Genomic DNA, 24,620 nt, shown 5'->3' with positions numbered 1-24,620 from the left:
CCAAAAGTTTGAACTTTTGAAATGATAACAAAGATCAACAATTTATAAAGAGGTATGAGTCGAGAAAACCTTAAAATGTCTTTGCATTTATATCCCAATTCCTCCGCCCTTCCCACGAACAAAAAGTCGATGTGAGGATAATTTACTATTGAAAAATTCTTTTACGAATAAAAAGCTTCCTGAATTCTCCAAGATTTTTATAATAGATGTGCATCGTTTTTGTCAATAGGAAAAATAAAAAGTGTTAAAAATACATTGAGTTTCTGCAAACAGAGTCTGGCTAAAACAGTATCATTTTCTAAACTGTTGTTCCCCCAGCAGTTACTTACTTTTCTCTGTTGAAAATTATAAACTCCTTCCGGACAGACTCAAGGTGCTCTTGAAGAAGGCATGTCTTTAAGGTGGACATTGAAAAACAATAGAGTGTAGTTAGCGGATGAATGAGGGTCCTCACAGCCAATAACCTACAGAGTTTCTATTCAACCACATTTAAGAAGTACATGGGTAGCTTCAAGATGGAAGCTATATGAGGAAGATGCTGGAAAATGGCAGAGTAGGGATCTCTCCACCTAACCAACTGCCCTAGCAGAATCTGTCTGATGAAGGTCTATGGAGGGTATGTTGTTCAGGTATGTTGAGGGAAGGCATGGGTGGTAAGATGGTAATCATTACTATGGGTTTCAATTCTTAGCACAGTAGCAGCTACCTGCTGTCCACCCTCCACCCTGGCACAGAGCTGTGCCCATGTTTCTGGAGCTGCCTGCATGCAGCGTGCAGGAGCCATGGTGGGAAATTAGGATTATGTCCTCCAAATATGGGGATCTCTGTTCTGATCACTGATTGCCATTTCTGATCACAGAGGTGCCAGAAGGCTGGTTGCCACTGTCATACCTCCCTCACGACAGTCACAAGTCCCTCTGCATCAGGCAAAATCAGGGTGCCAAGTTGACCTCCCAACAGCAGCTCTCAAAGGAATAGCAGTCATCACGGGATGCCCATCACCTTGGGTTTGGTGGGGTCCTCCTCACCTGTGAGGAATCACATTTCCTCATCTCCTTCTCCTTCTTTGCCAGACGCTTCTTTTTCTTGTGAAGGGGTTTGGACTCCAAAATCATTTCTTCGAGTTCAAAGGTAGGGTCACAATTCAGCCTGCCTCTCTACAAGGGAGATAGGTTGACTTAGTCCTCACATTCCTGTGTCATAAAAACACACCATACCCCACGTGGAGGAAAACACCTGGTCCTAAACAGCAGTCCAAGAATGATAAGCTCGGATTCCAACTCCAAGTTTTATATCATTTGTTGCCAGCATCATTTTTCATATCCTTTGACTTTATATTGTATTTATTTTTCTAAACTTCCAATTACTTCTCAGGGAGTAACAAAGGAAACGAAATTAAAATAATTTTTCTACAGTTTGAGCTTTCAGGTCTCTCAAAGTGTGTTCTTATAGATCAGAGTCACCAGAGTGGCATCTTTGACTTCCTAGGTCTCCGGCCAGGTTTTCCAAATCAGGGCTTCTGAATAGGAGACCCTACCTACCCTTTAATAATGGCCTCAAATGATTCAGTTTCATAGGAGCCAGAGAACTGTGACGGAGAGCTTATCTCAGGACAACATGTGGCTAAGAGAAGAACAGAATCAACAGGTGGTACCCAGACTTGCATCGTGTCCACATCAGCCAGGCACAAGCTGCCCCATAAACACTATAGGGCAACAGGTAGGAGCTTCAGTTCCCTATTCTGTTGCTCCATAAGGTGGAGATTTCCATGCTCAGGATCCCACCACACTGTGCTTCCCCTTCTCTGCACTTCCACTTGACCTTCTCACTGGCACACGCCTGCCCAGCCGTTCACACGCAAGGTCACATCCCCACGTGCCCATAATGAAAATCTCTGAGTTGTTTCTTTGAGTCCCTCATGGGGCCATTCTTGTTCCCAATAACCCCACAACTGAGTGTGTTACTGAATACGTGACTCAGGCCTCAGGCCGAGAGAAGAAGTCGAGGCCTCACTAGTGCCCCAGCCTAAGCTTTCACCAGCAGTCTGTCACGGGACACAGATGTCCCTTGGTCGGGTACTCACTCAGTGGGAATTATTTCTCTTTGGCTATTGATCCCTTAAAAAATAAAAATCCACAAGATAAAACTAGCAAAGAAGGTAGGGCAAGTGGTAACAATGAATTCCTCACCGTAACCTCCACAGTTTTCAATCCTCTGAGAGATCTCTCTGGACACAAATTATGAGGACATCTTTGAAGTCAGAGAAAACTTTTATTTTTTTTTTTCCAACTAGCAGATTCATGGAAATGACTATTTGAGGGACTAAAAATCCTTTCCAATAAAAGTACAGCAAAGAGAGTGCTTAGGATCTAGATCCCCAGATGTGACCAGACCTAGGTTAGAATCCATCTTGGCCACTTGCTAGGTGACTTTTGGTGACCAACTTACCCCACATGTGTTTTCTCATACAAAAATATTTGAGCTCTGTTACAACACTGGTGTGACTTTCTGATCAGGCACACAGAGTGATGATGTAACAGAATGGGAATTATGTGGGCTTGTTAGGATTGACTCACATTGGGAATAAATCCTGGAATGAGCCGCTTCTGCAAAACCGCATCCCAGTTCATGTCATTCATATATGGGAAGTTTTGAATGTCCGTCAAGTGAGAAAATCGTTGGTCTGGATTAGGTTCAAGTAGCTGCCAATGGAATAAAACATTAATATCATGAGGAAGGTCAAAACAGGGGGACAAAGAATACACTCAAATCCCCTCTCAGTGTTGTCATGTACAGGACTGAAGGGGACAAGGTCATGCCCCCTTCTCTAAATCCACATGCTAATAATACCCACAGTGTAGAGTCACAATCAACACTAGGAGTCGGGTTGCCATGTAACAAATACAAACAGCTCTTCCAACTCATTCAAACACATCTTTGATTCCTGACTTTCCTACTTAATAACTATGGCATATTTGTTTTCTCAACCTCAGTTTACCAATCTGTAATAAAGAGATAACAGCTTATTTCATAAGGCTGTATCTGGGATTAAATAAGGACATGAATATAAAAAGTTTTTCACATTAGGTGGTAAATGTTCACACATTTTTACAAGTGAGACGAATTTTTCCCCACGAAAAATTTTAGCTGTTTTTACAATTAAATTCAATATCCATTACATGGCACAGATAAGGTGTAGCTAGGTTACTGTTATAGTTCTTTCTGGGTTTAATAACTGGAGTTGAAGATTTTCCCTGGTAACCACTCCATCAACAGTGTGGCTCAAAGGGGAAATATCAGTTCCCCCTGGGAATGCTCCTGGAGAGGACAACCGTGGAAAGTCAGGCTGTAATTTGGGGGTGACGTGGGACAGCCTTACAACTGAGAAATAATTTGCTATGAAAAATGACCCCCCCCTCCATTCTTTGCTTTTGATATTACTAGTAGCAATGTCCCTATTCTAAAAAAGGGAACTTGATCTCAAAGACAAGAGACACAGATTTGGAATCTTTAGCTCCTTAATCTCTTTCCCTTACCAGGACAACCTGGGAAATTTTCTCTCCTTTAAAAACAGCAACAACAGCAATCACGACATCCTCTTGGGCACCTCAGCATCTGTTTCGTGTAATTGTTTATCATACACTACTGAGCTCCTACTATAATTATGTTCAGTCTTCTTGGTGAACATGGTTGCCCTAAAAATCCAATAAAACTACGGGCGTCATTCATTCAAATACCACATTTTCAGCCAGGAGATGCTGAAAATACCATGGCACACAGTCAGACATGGTCCCTACCTCCATGAAGCTTTTGAGAGAACAATCATTAACCCAAGGATCACACTAATGCTACGTGTAATTTCAAACTGCATAAATGCTATGAATGACAGGCTCCCCAGGGAAGTGCTATTTGAGCTAAGATCTGAAGCTGTTTCTCCAACTATGTAGAAGGGCCAGTGTTTTTTGTTTGCTTGTTTGTTTTAATTTTTGACCCATGCAAACTAATATGTGGTCTCATTGTGCCCAGCCAGTGTGCAGCTCCACACCATGTACAGCCTGTAACTAGAGTTCAACACCCACTAAACAAGCCTGTAGCCTATTCAATGAGACAGATCCACTTGCCATGTGCATAGACACTACAGCAACATCAAATTGCTATAAATATTTATAAATGTTTCTCTTAATATCTGGTATTATAATGTACCTATAGGAGGCATGAACTAAAACTAGTCAATAAATCATGTTGAGTATTAGCAATCTCAGGTATGAAGTGGGAGGGACTATGACTTGACGCAGTGCTCCAGGAAGAGAGATGAGCATGTGCAAAGGGCATGTGGTCAGGGGGAGAATGTTATGTGAGGCCAAGGAAGGGGAGGTGAAGGAAAAGGAGAAAGCCAAAGCAGTTTTATATATAGGGAAAGATAAGGACAACAGTTCAAACTAAGGCTCAAGAGTTAGTACCTTTATACTGTGTGTATTATTTTGATCTTTATTCTAAGAGCAATGGGAAGACACTGCACTGTCCTTTGAACAGACCACTACACGGCAGAGTGGAGGACAGAACGGAATGGCAAAAGCATGCAGGACAAAACTGGGAAAATAGGAGTGGAGTTGAAAAGTAAAGGATTCAAATGATATTAAAATGTCAAATTTCAGAACTTGGTGATGGATTAGACAGGGAGATGATGCATGAGTCCTGGTTGCTGGGTTGCATAAATGGAGTAGGAAGGGGCCAGTCACTGAGAGAGGGGACACTGGAAGAGGTCCAAGAAATACAGAGATCAAGATTTCTATTCTGGACAGAATAGGTTCTGAGACCTCCAGGGTACTTGTGGACTGACTTAATGAAATCATGTATTTAAAAGCTGTTAGCTGCAACAACCATTCTAGAAATGTATATTATTGTGAATGACTGTCCCAGTGTTAAATTCTAGTTTTTTAAACCTTAAACTGGAAAGCATGCTTTTGTTTGTTTTTTCTTTTAGTGGTTCTGGGATTGAACCCCAGGGCATTCTGTGGAGTTACGTCCCCAGGACACACTCTTTTTTTAGTTTTAACTTTTATTTTGAGACAGAGTCTCACTAAGTTGCCAGGATGGCCTCAAACGTGCTTTTCCTGCTGCCTCAGCCTCCTGAGTCACTGGGACTGCAGGTGTGGGACGTGTCACCCAGAAGCTCACTTCCTTTTGACGTGCAGTCTTCTCTCTTACCATTTTCTGTGGGTGCATAATAATTATGTAGAATGCTGGTTTTCAGTGTGGCCTATAACATAATTTGATCACTTTTCCCTCCCCAACCTTCTTACTTTTTTAAGAAGTGACACCATTTCCTGTGACCAGGCAGAAGGGTAAGTCACAATAGCCGTCTCAAACATGTGCACAATTTCCTTGCTGGATGTGCTGGAGCGAATATGATATGGTCTCTAAAGGGAGAGAAGAAGGAAGAGTCTTCATTTCTATCAGGCAAAAGAAAAAAAAATCGTGTAATATTTCCAAGCTAAGTTTTCAACCAATAAAATATCTGTATCAATTACCACCCCATCCAGTTGATCATGTTGGCATGGCATATGTGGTCAAGCCTTGCTAGACCTCCGCTTTTTAAAAAAGAGAAGCCAGAAACTTCTGGTTTCTTGTGAAATACCGCAAAATTTTAAAAGTTGGTGATTCCACTGATCCAAACAAAATATTTCATGAGATGAATCAGCCCCTGAGATGAAACTGGCTTATAAGGTAATTTATATGAGTATTTACACAAACTACTGAGCATGTGCCTAAAGTTAAAAAAAATTCAAAAAGTTATATGAGAGTTGATTATAAAGAAATCCAGATTTTTGCTAGGCCCTTCTTTTCACTTGTTTTAAATATAATGAGGAAGTTCAGGACAGAAAGCTCCCCAGAAACCATCAGCCTCAGCCCCAATTATATGATGAAGCAAAACAATTTATATATATATATATACTTTTTTCCCCCTTTCAATTTCCAGGAGAACCAGGTTCATCCATAGTTTCAACTCTGGGAAAAGAAATAGAACTGTGGATCTGTTATGGTTTGCACAGCTCTCACTAGAGGGCAGCATTTATCCATATTTACTTCTCTATTTCATAAAGGACTCACCAACACTGGAATTTCAGCTCTTTTATGTGAACTGAAACCAGGAAGTATAACACATTCACATTCTTGTCCATGGGACCTAGCACCTAGCAGGTGTTTAATGCATGTTTGTCGAACGAACAAAATTTCCACATTAGATTAACGGTGGGACAATTAGTGTGTATACACACACTTACCACCTGCCTGGCCATTTCCAGATGTTTAATAAATGACTATGGACTGATGAATTAAACTGAGGGAAAGGAGAGGTTTTATGTTTTTCCCTGTGGTAAATCAGTATTAAGAAATAATATAATGAAATAAAGAATTCAAGGACGGAGAACACAGGATTCCGGGGCTAAACTCTGCCACTCAATTTCTGGATTCCAATTTCTTCATCTGTAACATGAAGATACCTCAGCTGCAAAATGAACCACCTCATGAGATTTCTGGGGGAATCAGAGAAGATAATACTGTAAAGTTCTCCATAGAGTGGCAAACACCTACTAGATATAACACAGGAGAGCTGTTTTTATTGTTGCTGATACAAGTGTAGAAAAGGGCAGATGTAAATGTGAATAGTGAGTGACAAAATGAGTCTTCAGTAACCACGATGTGAAGAAGGACTTAATCCTACTCATAAAAAGTCAACGTTAATTACTCTGGGAACCAGGCAGTGCCAGAAGGTGACCTCTAGGAGAAAGAGTAGGTGGAACTTTTCATTCGTTTTAAGTAAGGTCTCAAAACAACTACAACAGTTTTTCCTTCCCTCAAGACAAAGAAAAGGACCATAGCTAAGCCATTTGTCTCAGTAATAATATAGGGAAATAGTATCTCAACTCAATATCAGAAAAGAAGTGCTAAAAGCTTCATTTCCAATATTTATTGGCTATTACTAGCCTCAGGGCAATGTAGGGTCTTCCACAGGACTCATCCACAATCCACCACAACACAGGAGTTGAGCCAGGCTTAGCATATGAAAGAGTCCAGGGTTATATGAATTTGTATATGGATTTTTTTCTTTTTCCTAAATTTTGTCTTTATTTCAATTCATTGTTGTTTCTAAACCTGTTATCTCTTAGCCATCTACAAAACAAAACAATTGAAAGCCTTGAATGAATTAACCTATGAATGCCATAAGCAACTAGTTTAAAAGTGTATGATTTTCTTTATTTACTTTACAAGGCCACATGACTGAATTTCACATTTTAAAATAATCTCCATGGCCTGTCAGATCAAAATTTAAAAAAAAAATCAAACTGTCTTTATCTTATTCATTAACTTACTTTTTCTAGTTCTAAATTTTAAAAATTTATTTTAATTCATCAATTACCAAAAATACATATTTATTCATCTAACAAATTTTTTTGAAAGCCTACTATCTTCCAGTTCCTCTGTTGGGCATTGGAGATACAATACAGAGCAAGAGATTTGTGATTTCTATGTTGGAGCAGCCTAAAATCTACATATAGAAATACATAAATACTTATATAGATCATACACACAAAGAGAAACACACACGTTTCAATAAATGGGATACAATGTATAAGAAACGTAAAAGTTGTGACATATTGCAGGATCTAACAATTTTAAGGTAGCATATACATTAAGGGTGAGAGTACAAAGAATGAACAAGATAGAAAAGTAAAATGTTAGAAGTAAATGATATGTTTTGACTATAGTCATATTTTGGGAGTTCAAGACATAAAGAGCTGCAGGGAAGGATGTATGATTTTGATGCAAGAACTGCGGAGATGCCTGTTGTAAATTAATCCTTATGGGTAATACGAAGCTATACAAGCCAGGGATCCATGGCTTTCATTGGCAATGGGATAGCTAAGAGACTTAGAGACAGGGCAGCAGGTTAATAGTTAAGGGACCCCAAGACTGCCATCAGCTCAGAAACTGCAGGAATCATTTTTAAGCACATGTTCTCTTTGAAGCATGTATTTTTTTTTTCTGTAAATAAGAATTTGTAAATATGGAGGAAGTCATTGTTTATCAAACTTCCTCTGAGGTTTAGCGATGATGATACTTGTAATTAAATGCTAGTATTTCCCTTTCTTCAGATTAGCTATATTTTAAACATAATTACATATAACCTCCTCAGTGGTTGTTTCCTAGAATGTGTCAAAATTGATCTGAAGTGATTTGTTACTCCATTCATTCAATACACATTTATTATGTATCTATCAAAAATTAAATGCTGGGATAATACTGAACTACATAAGATATATTCCTCACCTTTAGGAAATTAACAATCTATAGAAGATACAAAGACATAAAACTAGATATACCTGGAAAAATTTTTAAGAGCTATATATTTACAAAATGAATTTAATCCCAAAAAAGTAAAATAGGTTTAGGTGTTCTGATCTAGAAAGTTATACATTTTATGTTATATATGAAAAAATAATAAATTTCAACAGAAAGGTGAAGCATGATTCTGTTACTGAGAGATGGAAATGATCAAAATATGTTCTATGAATGTACAAATATGCCAAAATGAGACCCATTATTCTGTATAATTTATACATACTCATTAAAAATTCAGTGAAGTAACAACAACAAATTATATCTATTTCCATATATGAAGACAGATTATCCTTATGAGAACAGAAAAGATTTGAGAGTAAATATAACAAACTGTTAATTCTTGAAGGTGGGTCTGAAGGTCAAAGGGGGATTGATTTCTTAACTGTACATTTTCTTTGCCTTTAGGATGATACTGCTTTCTTACTTTCATTTTTGTGGTTTTCTGTATTTTTCCAAGAAGCTTAAATTCAGAAAGGTCATAACAGAAAATACCTAAACATTTGACAGAGAGTCAGGTCAGTTTAGTTGGAGAACTCACAGAAAGGTCCTTTGGAGGAAGTGCCACTTGTCATAGGCAATAAAGTACGGGCAGGATTTTAATACAAGGAGATCCGGAGAAGGCCATTCCCACATAAAATTGAGGTAGCTCAATAGCACATCCTTTTATGGAAATGAGAGTACACATTGTATGTAAATCTTTAACTTTATTCAAATTCAATTTAGCATTTCCCAAATGTATAAAAAGTGACTTTTTAAGAAGATGAGGACTTGTCTTAGAAATATCTTTATAGGCAAAGAAAGAAGAGATGAAAAAGCCCGAGGCATGCTTCAAGAACAGGAGGAAATACAGAGGCTTCTGTGAGTTCCTGAAGGGCCAAGATTATTTGAATAGAAGCAAAATCTGAAAAGTCAACCTAGTTCTAAAGACCAAGAATGCCAATTTACGGCATATGAAAGTGTGTTTGTGTGTATGTGTGTGGGTGTGTGCATTCGTAAAGAACTGGGGAGCAAAACATTTTTGTCTTGAAGGAAAGGTCATATCTGTGTTTTAGAAAAATAAATTTGTCAGTGTTGTTAGATCACAGGGAACTAACTTAGAGATAAAATAATATGAGAGGGGTAACTATTTTCTTAGCAAAATTCTTTGCAGCCAGGCAAGAAGACCTCTTATGAATATGTGATAATTAAATACAATCCCAGTCCTATTTAAAGAATACTAGAAAGTCGCTTCCATTTTTTAATTCATTGCTCAGATTTTCTTTTGCTGTGTGTTACAGCAGATGAGGGCAGAACACAGCTGCTCTGAACTAGAGAGGGTGCTGGACAAGGAGCCAGGGGAAGTCGTCAGGGGAGAAGAACTTGATGGTGAGATGGGAAAGAACAGAGATTTTCTATAATCTAAATGATATGCATCTCTTCCTTGTTTGTTTGTATAATAACTTTATATCTACATATTCATTCGCTATTTTTAAGAAATGGGACAAAGTCCATCAGAAGAAGATAAAAACAGGCCATATGTGAGGCCATTCATGGAGGACCCACATGCCTGGCTTACAGAAGTGGTCCACCTCCATTAACATGAACAACTCACCAAGATTGGAATCTGCTTAACCAATAGTGTTATGTGATCTCCAGGAACAGAGGAGTCAGAACAGTGAACAAATCAATGTCGAAGTGTGAAATGAACTGTGTGGAGTGAATGAATCCGATCCAACTGTGAAGTCCTCCTTTGGTTGCTACAGAAGTGTTTGCCTTTGCTTCCCTGAGCAAAATGAAGCCCTAACTTCTAACAGTTATTCTTCTAACAGTTATGTGAGCAGGCCAATCAGTTGTAAAATGGAACTCTTAGTGTAAAAATTATGGTGCGATGATATAAGGCCAGGACAATGGTTGCTGACTAAAGCAGAAAGATCAATTCCAGAGGTTAGGCTAGCTGCAGTATTTTTTTTTTTTCATTGTCTAATCTTGCTTTATTATTTTGGCTGTTGGGGACTCCAGCCCATTTTCCCTTGTAGCATCAGATTCAGGCAGGAAGCCTTTTCCCTGGGAACCTTTTCCCTTGGCGCTCAAACCACCGAGCCAGGCTGCGGTTCTGGGGATGGATGCAGACACTGCGTCGAGCCAGGTGAAGCACGAAAGCCTGGAGATGACAGTCCCCATCAGCCTCCTGCAGTTCCACCCGAATGACCTTCCTCAGTAGCTTGCTGGAGAGTGGCTGTCTGTAGAGCTGAGCACAGCAGGTAGTGCTGGGTGGCAGTAGCAAAGCTTCCTGGTTTTGCCTAGTTCTGTTGCAGGAATGTCAGCTTGTCAGTAGGGGTCTGGACTTCCAGACTCAGCCCCTGGCTTACTGGGAGACATCAGACTCAAAAACAAAATTACATCTCTTTTGTTCTATTTGAATTCCAGCCTCTTTCCACTGTGGGCCTAGAGAAACATTACCCGCTTGCTGCCTGGCTCAGTAATACACACTTTTCCAACCCCTACACCTTCTGCCTCCCATCCTGTCACTGAAGCCCCTACTGTATTTCCTTCCTATCCTTCTTTCCCAATCCCACACCTAGGCCTTCCTCCTCTTCTCCCTCCCCCAAAGCAACACTCCTACCCTTCCTCATCTAGTGCATTCCAGAATGCTGGCAACTACCTAGGGTAGGGCAGGGATGGGGACAGGCTGTTGGGTTAGTGGCCCAGGTCCTTGCAAAATGTCCCACTCACTCCTGATCTTGGGATTTCCACCCTCAAGTCTTGCACTGTATNTATATATATATATATATATATATATTAAGACAGCCCTGGATGACCTCATAGATATAGGTACTGGGGAGTGGAGTACTGCCAAAACTACCCAAACATTTCCAAGCAACTCTGAGGCTAGTTATTGGGTAGAGGCTGGAAGAGGTTTGAGGTATATGCCATAAATATGGATTTTAGGAGCAGTTCTCATCAGGTCTTAGACAGAAATGTGGAACATGTTATCAGAAACGGAAGGAAAGTAATCCTTGTTATAAAGGACCAAAGAACTGTCTGAACCATGTTCCAGTTTTTCATGGGAGGTAGAACTTGTAGTATTAAAATTGGGTTTTGACCAAGAAGATTCTTGGACAACATGTTGAAGGAGTGGCTTGGTATCCCCTGACTACTTACAAAAAAATATAAAAGAAAGGGGATGAATCAAAGAAGAAATTGTAAACAACAACAACAACAGAAAAAGAACCAGACATTGAAAAGCTGGAAAACTTTTGGCCTATACATACTACAAGAAATGAGACAGCTTGTTCTGAAAAGAACACTAAGGATATAGTTGAACAACCAATTGAGGAAGAGATGACATGTGTGGCTCAGGAATATCATAAGACATCTTAAAAAAAAAAAACCCAGAGATAGAGATGGGATTATACTACAGAGATACTCATGGTTCGAGTTAAAGGCCAGAGAGAAAGTGGGATGGAAAGAAGGAAGACTAACAGACTTCTTAGATTTCACAAGGCAGGACCATAGAGCTGTCTGGTTGTGAACATGCACTATCCTTCTGGTAAGGTAAGAAGGACCCCAAGGGTGATTCAGAGACCATCAGTGCTGCCACTCTGACCACAGGTCCTGAGTGCATTGATTTGGGGTCAGGGCTACCTCAGTTCCAAAGGTCAGGACCACCACCTGGCAGAGTCCTATAAGTGGGATGGCAGATACCTATGGACAGAGCCCCTGAAGAGTCACTAAGTCTCCCATCCCTTACCTTCAGCCATGAGAAAGATGCTGCCAGCCCAGGAGGCCTGGAGGGAAGATAACCAAGCCAAAGAGGATTGTGCTTTTATTCTATGTTTAATTGACTTATAATATTTGCCCTTATTTATAGGGCATGGTGTATACAATGTTTGAGGATTAAATCGGGGTAATTAGAATTTCTATTTCCTTAAATGTTATCTTTTCTATGTGTTGGTAACCTTCAAACTCTTCTCTAGTCATTTTGAAATGTATAATTAATTGTTGTAGGTCATAGTTACCCTACTGTGCTATGTATACACCTACACTACTTCCCCCAAGGTATTTTGGTACTCTTTCTTGACCCGTTATTCACCTCTCCCACCCTTTGGAAACTCCTGGTATCTGTACTCTGCTCGCTACTTCTCCCTACTGTGATCAATTTTCAGCTTCCACAAATGGGTGAGAACATGTACTATTTGTCTTTCTGTGCCTGGCTTATCTCATGTAATATAACATCTTTTAGTTCCATCCAAGTGGCTGCAAATGACAGGATTAATCACTTATTATAATCAAAGAGGATTATTCTTGAGACTTAGGGTTTAATGGACTTTGACCTACTATTCCTTCCTTGTTTCTCAGTTTTCCCTTTTAGAACAGACTGTCGATCATATGTCTGTGCCACCATCATACTTCAGGAGTACAAAATTTGTATGGTTTTAAAAATGCACAGAGGGAAAAGAATTTTGCCTCAAGATGAATCATCCCTTGAGTCTCTTCCATACTTGATTTAGATAATATCTGGATGAGATTTTGGACTTTAGGTTTTAGTTTGGGACCGGGTGAAGAAATTTTGCATGTGAGAAGGACATGAATTTTGGGGGCTGAGAGTGAAATTTCATGAACTGAATGTGTCCTGACCCCAATTCTTTTACTGAAGCTCTAACTTTAATGGAGACAGATCTCTGGCAGGTAATTAGGGATAGATTAGGTTATGGGAACAGAACCTTCATGATGGGATTTGTGACCTTAAAAGAAGAGGAAGATATCTCTCTCTCCCACTTTTTTTTTCTCTCTCCCCCCCTCTCCCATTCATGAAGACACAATAAAAACAGTCACTGTCTCATGACATAAAGATAGACCTCACCAGAACCCAACATTTCTGGCACTTTGATCTTGGAGTTCCAGCCTGTATAACTGTAAGAAAATAAATGCCTATAGTTTAAGCCACATGGTCTATAGTATTTTGTTATGTCTGAACTAGCACACTCAAAAGGATATCTGAATTATGCAATAGTTTATCAAAACCAAATAGAACATAATTTTCATAGCATTTGTTTGATATTCATCTTATTCATCTTTTCTTCCTAGAAAAAAATATCTTGGTTTAAGAACTATTTCTTTAAAAAAAAGGAAATAAAAACTAATTTTCCACTGAATCCAGAATCCTGGAACCAAATGACAGACAGCATTCCAACAAGACAGGGCACGAGTTGTGCTGTATTAATAATTCACACTTGCCTTGGCGAGGTGTATCTGAATTAGAGCTCTGTACTGTAACTACTAATGACTTTCTTTAAACAAACACACATATTTACTCAAAATATCTAGTGAGGTAAATTGATTTTTCCCTCTTGAGGAGCTTATAATATCCATATTATTCATTTAGTTCTATTGGTGAAATTTAATGTTAACTGACATGGTTGGTCCCATATGTGGGGCAGTAAATTAATATGTGCAGAAATCTCAAGAGGTGTTATCAGCATAACATGGCTGTTTGCAGCTCTCAAAGGAACTGCTTGGTTCATAGCAAACAATACATTCTTTTACTGAAATAGAACATACTGGAAAAATAACCACAAAGGACATGCAATTCTACTGTACCCGGCCTCTCAATAGCTCATATGCCGTCACACCCAGGGACCACCAGTCTACAGCAAAGGAATAGCCTGCTTCTTTTTTGGAGTTGAACATCTCAGGTGCTGAAAAACAAAGGAAAGTTAGGCAAGGTTTATGCCCTGAGACATTAATAAGCCTATTTTCCCAACATGTTCTCCAGAGAAGAATTGCCAGCATAAAAGGTATAAACACTTTTATGAATGCTTATTATCCATTGCTAGATTGCTCACAGCAGGCAAAAATTTCTAATTTTCTGAGCTCTTTCAGTAGCCTTCTTCATCAACCAATGCACACAAGCATGTACAGGCCTTAATAGACAAACTCTTCTCTTAGTTAGATCATGCACCTATTTCAAATTGGGTCCTATAGGGTCTCAGATATGTGATTAACTCTGAAATAAAGAAGGCTGAGAAGATGTTGTCTTCATTTGGAAGGCTTGCATTAAAGGATCTAAATTCATATTATGGTTGCAAATAATGCTCAGTATTTGATTCAAGGTACATTGGATTGGCTGTCTATCCTGGAGTCACCTGGGAGCATTTGAAGTCTCTTACTCGGGGCAAGGAAAGGAGAAAGAGGGAGCAGGCGTTCTAGGAAATATAAGGTTTTGAAATAACTGTGGGTCATTCACACCTTGTAACCAGGGTTCTCTGAATTGACCACAAAAAAAGGTAGGGCCACACACAATTGTTCCCCTGGAGATGACTCCTTATTTACACATGCTCTAAGCACTTTGCCACACTGCAAACCTTCTATATATCTTTTCATGAATATTCCTAAACCCTAAGGAGTGGAACAGAGAGAATTAAACACAAATCAAGGATAGGTATGTTATCTGTTTGTTCAAAATGACATTCCTAGTATCTAATACAGAACCTATCAATCACAGTCCATAAACAGAAATTTGTTATGTGAGTGAATGGATAAATCAACTACTTAAGCCACAAGTTAAGATCGTTAGCTCTGGAGCCATGCTTGCTGGTTCCGATTCTGCCTCCACCATTTATTGTGCCCTTGAGCAGGTCAGTTGGCAAAGCATAGCATCCTCATCAGCAAAATCAAAATAATAAGGCAATCTTTACAGAGTTAGAAATTAAACAAGATAATGCATGTCAAAGTCTCAGCATAGTGCCTGGCACTTACAAAATGTTCAAACACATCTGGTACTCTTGGAGAGAAGCAAACAACCATGCTAAAAGAGAAATTTACCTAGGCTAAAGGTACACAGGGTTGGTCCTAGGCTGCCTGTAGAAAGATGCTGACTCTGGACATGATATGACATGGGACTTGCATACACTGACTTGTCTGCCTGGTACACTCAAATTCTATGGACAGCATCCAATTAGGAAGGTTGAAGTTAACATCCCAGTGCCCAGGCCTGAACCTGACTCTACGAGCTTGATCCAGCAGGACTAAGTGGGCCTCATACCCTGTGAATTCACTTTTCATGCTTCACTGCATCCTTTCTGCAAGTAGCAGCTCCCAGAGCAGCTGGGAAGATGATGGCCTTGACCTCGTAACATTCCCACAGACAGGATGGAGTGGACTACATTTCTGCTTTCCCCCTTCAATCTCACAGCAGGTTATCTCAGATAGTCCCCCAGGTGACAGGTGACAGACATCTCACTTAGAGAAGCTGCAGACAATTTTGAAGAAAAATCAGACCCATTGTGCTAAGAAAATGCCAAACAAAATAAGCATTACTCTATAAAAGTGGTGTCTTCTGTCGAATTAGAACATCCTTGGACTTTATGTGTGTGTTCTTTTTTCTTTCCCAACTTCACAGAGTGATGATTCCTTTCTCTTCTGCTTCCTCTATTTTCAGACAGGAAGACATTTGGATGCACATGCATTCACTGGACAAATATTTATGATGTGAGAGGCACTGAGCGATTTTGGGAGGACATTAAGAACAGAAATCATGGAAACATATAAAAGCATAGAGCTGGGGCTGGGGTTGTAGCTCAGTAGTGGAGCACTTACCTTGCATGTGTGAGGCATTGGGTTTGATCCTCAGCACCACATAAAAATAAATAAATAAAGGTATTGTGTCCATCTACAGCTAAAAATATTTTTTTTAAAAGCATAGAGTAATCCTTTGGGTTCTCAAATAGCAGAAAATTCAGGGCAGAAAGATACTGAGGAGCCCTTCTTCAAAGAGCCCAACTCCTGAAAAAGAACAGATGACCAGGGAGAGGTACTACATTTCCTTCAAAAGAGCCACTATATATTTTGCATGGTGTTATTTTTTAAGTAGTTCTATTCAGACATCCAGAAAAGTAATTAGAACATCAAAGGAGGATATAATGATTAGCTTTAAGCAAATGCTCATGCAACCATCACACAAGTCAGGAAGTAGAACTTCACCCCCATTTCTATGTCCTGTCCCTCCACTTCCTGAGATCTCACTGTTCTGAACTTTAAGTTAAGGATTTTCTTTATGTTTTTATATAGATTTGCTCTCAATGTATGCATTTCTAAACAATAGTTTAATTCTGCCTATGGGTGAACTAAGGAAATTCCTAGCTGCCTAGCCTTTGATTTATTTCAGTGCTTTATAATAAAGAAAACATTGTTAAAGTGCACAATTTTTTTTCACTCTATTGCCTGTCTTCTTAAATCCCATTCCTTATACTTTTTGGTTTCTTGTTTTTCTTTCTCAATAATATTTAAGATTTGTGCAAACTGCTGCATGCACTTACTGTTTATTCACGTTTAAGGCTCTATGAGTATCCCATAACTTACCTACCACTCCTATTATTGATAGCTCTTTTCACCTTAGGAATATTGTGAACAATACTTTTGAAAACATTCCTGTACATGTTAGACACCTATAAGAATCTTTAGGTACATCCCAGTAAGGGGGACTGCTCTGGATGGGGATGTGCATCCTCACATGTACTAAATGATGCCAAACTTTTCACCAATGTGGTTTTGCCAGTTCACATTATGGCCAGCAATGAATCAGAGCTCCTCTGTTCACTTACTTATTCACACTTGATGTTACTGACACTTTGGTTTTTGCAAATCTAGTGAGTATAAAATTATATCTCATTGTGGTTTAAATTGGCATTTCTCTAATTGCTAATAAGCTTGATTACATTTTAATATGTTTATCAGGTATTTGTATTTCCAACCTTTGGTTTTCACATTTAAAAAAAAAAAAAAAACCTAGATATTAGGCTGGGTGCAGTAACGCACACCTGTAATCCCAGCAGCTTCGGTGGCTGAGGCAGAAGGATAGAGAGTTCAAAGCCAGCCTCAGCAACAGCTAGGCGCTAAGCAATTCAGTGAGACTCTGTCTGAAAATAAAATACAAAATAGGGCTGGGGACATGGCTCAATGGTCGAGTGCCCCTAAGTTCAATCCCAGAACCAAAAACAAACAAACAAACAAAATTAAAAAAACAAACCTAGACATTAGATTTTGGTCAGGATATAAAGAAAGGGCCCCAAACTAAATCTATAAATTTAATATATTAGGAATAATGCATGAATGAACTTTTCAAAAATGATTCTAAATTTCATTTACACAAAAAATAGGGATAATAAAGATTTTTGAAAAAGAATAAAGAACTTGCATCCCATGTGTTAGTCTACATTATAAAATCATGATAATTAAGATTTGAAAGACTCAGAGAGTATTGATTTAAATACATAAAGTTATTTAGTTTATAAAAAATATATTTCTTTGTTTATTTTTTATTTTTTTAATTTGTTCTTTTTAGCAATACATAATAGTAGGATGCATTTTGGCCTATCATACATGTATAGGAATACATTTCAAATCAGCATGGGAAGAGTCTTATTTAATACCTTGTTCCAAAATAATTATTTAATAATCTAACAAAAATAAAGTCAGATACTTTCCACATATGTTTAAACAAATAGTGAATAACCAGATTGTTACATAAAGTTATTAAAATCTGGATGTAAGATGGTATTTATAAGAATAGCATCAAAGATAGAAATCATAAAGCACAAAGATGAGGAGACTACAGATAAGGTTCAGTGTTGGAACATGTGCAAGGCCCTGGGTTCAATCCTCAGTACTCCACCCAGAAAAAGATAGTATGAGAAATTTGACGATATTAAAAATAACTTATTTATGTTAAAAAAAAGTCATAAAAAGCCAGGTGCATTGGCACACACCTGTGATCTCAGCAACTCAGGAGGTTGAAAGTTCAGGGCCTCAGAAACTTAGGGAGACCTTGTCTCAAATAAATAAATAAATAAATAAATAAGAAAGGCTGAGAATATGACTCAAGGTAAAGTGCCCCTGGGTTTGATTTCCAGTATCAAAAAAAACCAAAAAAACCCTAAAAGTGAGAGATCATATTTGTACCAATAACTTAAAACAAATAAAATACATTAGAATTTAAGTATTCATAATATACTAAGGCAAAACTTTGTTGTATAACCAATAAGAAATAACAGAAAAGGAAAAAAATATTAATACCCATTGAAGACAGGCAAAGAATCTGTATACGCAATTTACAAAAGAAGAGAATGAAATGTAATTTTGGTCGGTACGAGTGGGGTTGGGGTCCTGAGGATTGAACTCAGGGGCACTCGACCACTGAGCCACATCCCAGGCCTATTATGTATTTAATTTAGAGACAGGGTCTCACTGAGTTGCTTAGGACCTCATGGTTGCTGAGGCTGGCTTTGAAATCGCGATCTTCCTGTCTCAGCCTCCTGAGCCACTGAGATTACAGGTGTGCACCACTGCACTGGGCTGAAAAGCAATTTTAATATTACAATGTGGTATCATTTTTGCCTATTATTTTGGGAAATTAAATATATGTTATATCAGTGGCAAAGATCAGGGAAATGACTGTCTCACGTACTTCCAGTGTAAGTAAAAATAAACACGAACTTTCAGAAGGGAAATGCATAAACATGCATATATATCTTTCAATCAAAAATTAATTAAATTTAGTTGACAAGTAAAAATAATATGTGTGTGTGTTTATTGTGTATGACACGATATTCTGAAATATATATATATTGCAGAATGGTCAAGATATTTAACGTATCCGATACCTGATACCTCACATACCATGTTTTTTTGTGATGAGAACACATAAAATTTACTCTCAGTGATTTTTTTTTGAGAGAGAGAGAGAGAATATTTTAATATTTATTTTTTTTTTTAGTTTTTGGCAGACATAACATTTTTGTTTGTATGTGGTGATGAGGATCGAACCCGGGCCGCATGCATGCCAGGCGAGCGTGCTACCACTTGAGCCACATCCCCAGCCCCACTTTCAGTGATTTTTAAGAATAAAATACATTGTCATTTTTTGATGGAAATTTATCACAAACAAATGATTAAGTTGCAGAAAATTATTCTACTAATAGATTTTTACTACAAAATTATGTTTCTTATATACATAATCTAAATATTTATTTATTTCAAATGAGAACAAACTAATGTTCAATAGTAAGGAATAGGTTAAATAAATTTTGGTGCCATCCTCTATAAAATATGTCCATTAAAAACAACAGTTAAGGGGCTGGTGAAGTAGCTCAGTGGAAGAGCACTCGTCTAGCATGCTTGAGGCCCTGGGTTCAATACTCAGCAATGCAAAAAAAAGGAAAGAAAAAGATAGTTATATTTACTGGCATGAGAAAGTAAGCAGTGTCAGTTGTCAAGATCTAAACTCTGGAGTCAAGACAAATGGGCTTCAGCAGAGGCGTGTTTACTGACTTGAACAAAAAGGCAGTATAGCAACATGTTGAGTTAGGGCTCTGAGCTGAGCCTAGTGGTGTGCACCTGTAACCCCAGATATTTGGGAGGCTGAGGCACAAGGACTACAAGTTTGAGGTCATTTAGTGAGACTCTGTCTCAAAATAAAATTTAAAAAGAGCTAGGGATGTAGCTCAGTGGTAGAACACCCCTGATCCCTGGTACCACCATGAAAGAAGGAAAGAAGGGACGGATGGTTGGATTTGGGTGCTGGCATCAGATCATTATGTTGCAGCTAAAATTTTCTAGCTGCTCAGCTGCCTATCTCTAAAGTAGGAATAACAATCATTCTTGCCTCACAGAACGGATTCTAATCTAAATAATGTAATGCATGCACAGAGAATAGGACTCAGCATGTGAGGAGAGCTCAGTGCATGTAAGGCATTATAGTTTTATCATTGTTATCTTCTTCAATGTCCCAAGCTAGATGCATCCAGACTTGGGCTTAATTTCATCCTCTGTCAATCACTTGCCATATGGTTATGATTCTATCACTTCCTCTCTCATTGAGCCTGATTTTTAGTCTATGAAATAATAATAATAGTAAAACCTATTTCATAGGGTTGTTTAGAGAATTTAATGATATAATGAATGTTAAAAACCTAGTGAAGTTTCTGGTACATCAAAAATGCTCACTATGTGATTCTATTATTGTTTTTACTACATTATGAAGTGAAAATTTACATTGAAGAAATTTAGCATGATCCCACTTAAAAACAAATGTGTGTATATGTTTGAACATAGAAGAAAAGAAGATCTATAAGGGAGCTATAAACATCTATTGGTAGAAGAGTTAACTTATTTTCCCTTTTGCTTATCAGTATTTTATACTTTTTCCATAGTGACATTATGAACACACACGCACCACATGCATGCACACACACACACACACACACACACACACTTTTATATATAAAGAATGTTTTAATCAGCAAAATTCCAAGTGATCTGGATTACATTCACACAGATGTAAGATTGTGGGGAGCAGGAAGGACTAGAGTGATCAGTGGAGTATGGAGGTAGGAGATTATGAAATGTGAAAAGCAAAGCTTCCTTGCTGTGTTGGAGGTAGTAAAGACTTGGCAGAAAGATTATTCTCCTTTCAGAGTTCTGTAATGCTCCATGCCATGCTTAGCTCCTCATTCTACTAGATGTGGTCCATCTGCTAACCTTCATTTAGCATTTATTTCCTACTTTTATTTCTTCTATCTTTTTAGATTGTTTACTTTCTGGTTAATTTCTAATTAGTATGCTACATAATCACTGTAAAGAGGGCACTGATGAATGCCTGTTAGGTAGATTTTACCAAATTATAGGGTACATAATTTTTAAAAAGGGAAAACAGGCTTCAACCTACAACTGCCCTTTGAAAGACTTCTATGTAAAAACCAAAGACAAGGGCACCTCTGGATAAAGAGATATGCTATGATAGTCAAACATTCATTTTTGAATAAACTAAGGAACATTTCCAACATGGTAGCCTAAGTTGGCTTAGAACTATTTAAGAACTACAAATAGCAATATTTAAATATATTCTCTATCTCTATCTCTTTCAAGTGAGAAACCTGAGTTTGACTTAAATCTAAGCTTCTTCATGCTTAGATAAGTAATTATTAGCCATGTGATCTTTGGCAGATTACTTAGTTTCTGATTGTCTTCAATTTAAAATAATGACAAGTCTAGTCTGTCTCACAGGGCTATTGGGAAAAGGAAATGAATAAATGAATATAAAACATTTAACACATTGTTTGGGCTACAGAAAGATCTCAATAAATATTGTCAAATTGTTAACATAAGGGGGAAAGTAGGGAGGTGTATGAAGTCTTGCCTATATTCCAATTTCATAGCTCCATCTTATGAAAAGACTAGAATTACCAATTTTGAAAAAAAATTGGATTACAAAGATATTGTAGCTAAAATCACTGAGGAGAAAGAAAGGTGGCCTCCCTTTCCCCTCACCATGGAAACCAGCCCTAGAAAACCCAGATGCACATTTTCTGATTTGGCTCCAAGAAAATAGCCCTTAATATGGAAACGCAGGAAACCTGGGGAATAAACTCATCAGACCAGCAGGCTTGGATATTCCCTTTTATCATTTAAGCGCCATGGGTTTTAGGTGGAAAATTGGCTGAATTATATGTGTCCATTATTTTAGAAGTGACAAAAGAGATTTATTCCCCTCACTGGTAATTGAAAGCCATGAAATTTCCAGTTGTTCAAATATCACATAAAATTAGGTTCATTTTTTCCCCCATATATTTCTTTCTCTTGACAGTAAGGTGGCCCTTCATAGAGAGGTTCTCTTATCCTCTTTCTCTCATTACAGAGGAAGAGAATGAAATATTATAAGAAATTGGCATGGTCTTTGTCCTTGATTTTTAAGTTCACCTATTTTGCCTGTGAGTTACTCTAACTGTATCTGGCTATACAACTGATTCCACCCTGACTTAACCCAACTAGTTTAAACAGCAACATCACCTGCTTTAACATCTTAATTAGGAAAGAATCAGGAGTAGCTCTTATTCTTCTGTCATCTGCCAGCAAGGGTGCAGTGTCTGAGCTCCTGTTTTCTGGATAGGGGCTCCTCTAATGATAGCTCAGTCTATGGCCTAAAAAACTATAATCGCTTTTGCTTATTACAGCACCGACTTTACACAGTTTAAAATGCAGTCCTGTGAATTTTGAAACTAATCTCATATCTGACTCAAAGCTCCTCCACTCACTCCACAGGACTGGATTCTACAGCTTTGGTGTGGAGATGGAGGATTGATCTGGTGCTACACATCAGTTTCCTACAAAGCACTGTTTGTTTGGGGATGTGAACGAGGAATAGCCGAGGCAGAGGGAACCGAACATAAATGTGCTGACTCTACCACAGGTTTGGCCAAGGTTGTCAATCCTCCACACTGGAACTACCTACCCAGCTTTAAAACCAGCTGATTCCTTGGGCTACATCCTCAGAGAGTGTGACATAGTCAAGGTGTCTTGGGACTGTTGGTGTCCCATTCTGATGGGAGCCTCCGTTCCTTCCAGCCTATACCCCCGCACTGTGGGAGCATGGCTTGTAAAGCTAGATCGCATCCTCTAGCTGCTCCCCTAAATAGGTTCACAGCCACTACATACCTCCATCTCCTGGAGTAAGGAGTAAGACTTTTTCCCAAACTCATCAACCCTCCATGGGAAACTAGGCCCTGTTAGCTTAGTTAGGGACCAATCCTCAAGTCCAATGACTAAACAGCCATGTAACCAAGAATGGAATGCCGGACCCCTCTTCTTGTTGTCACCCCAAGAATTTACAGATCATTAGTTGAGATCTGACTCATTTGCCTTTGGAATAGTAAGAAAGAATAATTCAGAGTAATGAATGTGCCCCAAAGGATTACAGTTTGCTTCATGTTTTTTTTTTTTTTTTTAAGGTGAACAGAACTAAGACAAGTTCTGCTAAAACACTACCTATAGAGAGAAAGCAGCCTCTAACAACTCATACAAGAATTTTTAGTTGATTTGTTTCTAAAATTAAATGTGAAACCTCACTGGTAATTTGCCACCTATGCCTACCCTATTCCTTACCCCTTAACAATTGCAAATATCAAGATGAACATAATTCCTCGATTCACTGCAAACGATATTATGTGAAATCGTTTAATCTGTCTGAGGAAGAATTCTCTCGTCTTTAAAAAGAAGAAGTCATGGAATTGTGGCAAATAAATTGAATCTAAAATTATAACTGGGTACACTTTACAGTCCTATGCATGTAATGCAGTTTTATGTAAATGAATAGTTAAAATGATTCTTTTATCACTTATTACCAATCTACTACTTCTTCCTTTGTTGTTTCATTGTATTTTTATCATCTCCTCCCACTGTATGTATGCTGCATGAGGTGGAGACCTTGTGTGTGTTGCTCACTACAGGTTCACAAGCATCTAAAGCCCCAAGGACACACAAAGAGAATTAGTGGACACTAATTGAATTAATTAATATTTTTGTAAAGAAGTGGGAAAAAGGGCTGGGGATGTGGCTCAAGCGGTAGTGCGCTCGCCTGGCATGCGTGTGGCCTGGGTTCGATCCTTAGCACCACATACAAACAAAGATGTTATGTCCGCTGAGAAATAAAAAAATAAATATAAAAAAAAAAGAAGTGGGAAAAAAAAACCTATCTTAATTAGTGCTTTCAAAATGATATCCATGGCCCTCCTGAATTCAGATCGCCCTATGTACTTGCTGATAGAGAACAGTGAGGTTCACCTCAGACCTATCAAATCAGAAGCTCCCTGGGTAAAGTCAGAGGGGAACTTGTCCATTCTCATTGCAAGTCCCCTGCAGTAAATGTTGTCTACAGGAATGAGAAACTATAAAGTTTTGCTCTTAGTAATTATGGCCACTCATGAGGCCCATACCCATGTAAGGCTTGGTGCCGGCCATGGTGGTGATCCGCATCTCCTTGGGCAGCATGGCAGCAATGTTGAAATCTGTGATGTGCACGTGTCCTGGGGAGAGAGAAAGACCACAGAGATGTTAGGTCCCATTCAACCCAGTGACATAATCGTTTGTCTAACTGAAAGCATTTGTAAACTTAGTCTTTCTTATATGCTGGGTACAGGAAATAAAAGCTTACCTATTCCATTCTCACGGCCACCATGGTCTTAAACCAGCAACTCCTCAGAAGCCAGAGCATGACAGGGCATTGACTAGTCGCTGCTTTGAACTTGAAGTTCAGCCTCCAAATATCTTAACCTTGGTAGTTGAGTTCATGTTCTGGTAATTCTACTTAGGCAAATTTTGTCTATTGGCAGCATTTTAAGTTGTTTAGGCTATGAATATCAAGAGTGAGACAGCCAAGAGCTATTCAAAGTGTCACAATCCCAAAG

At 38.5% G+C, this 24,620-nt stretch overlaps 1 protein-coding gene across 1 annotated transcript in view; it reads right to left on the bottom strand.

Annotated features, from left to right (window-relative positions):
* Positions 1-24,620, bottom strand: part of Stk32a (serine/threonine kinase 32A) — a 122,318-nt gene that overhangs the window by 3,535 nt on the left and 94,163 nt on the right. Inside the window, exons 7-12 of the mRNA XM_015477577.2 lie at positions 24,150-24,239; positions 13,984-14,081; positions 5,304-5,420; positions 2,577-2,702; positions 1,029-1,157; positions 330-394 (exon numbers count right to left, since the gene is read on the bottom strand). Coding sequence (XP_015333063.1) covers positions 330-394; positions 1,029-1,157; positions 2,577-2,702; positions 5,304-5,420; positions 13,984-14,081; positions 24,150-24,239 — 625 coding nt within the window. The remainder of the gene's footprint in view (positions 1-329; positions 395-1,028; positions 1,158-2,576; positions 2,703-5,303; positions 5,421-13,983; positions 14,082-24,149; positions 24,240-24,620) is intronic.

The sequence above is a fragment of the Marmota marmota genome, unplaced genomic scaffold (assembly GCF_001458135.2).
Source record: "Marmota marmota marmota unplaced genomic scaffold, marMar, whole genome shotgun sequence".
NCBI classification, from domain to species: Eukaryota; Metazoa; Chordata; class Mammalia; order Rodentia; family Sciuridae; genus Marmota; species Marmota marmota.
This window is presented reverse-complemented; position numbering and strand designations above follow the sequence as displayed.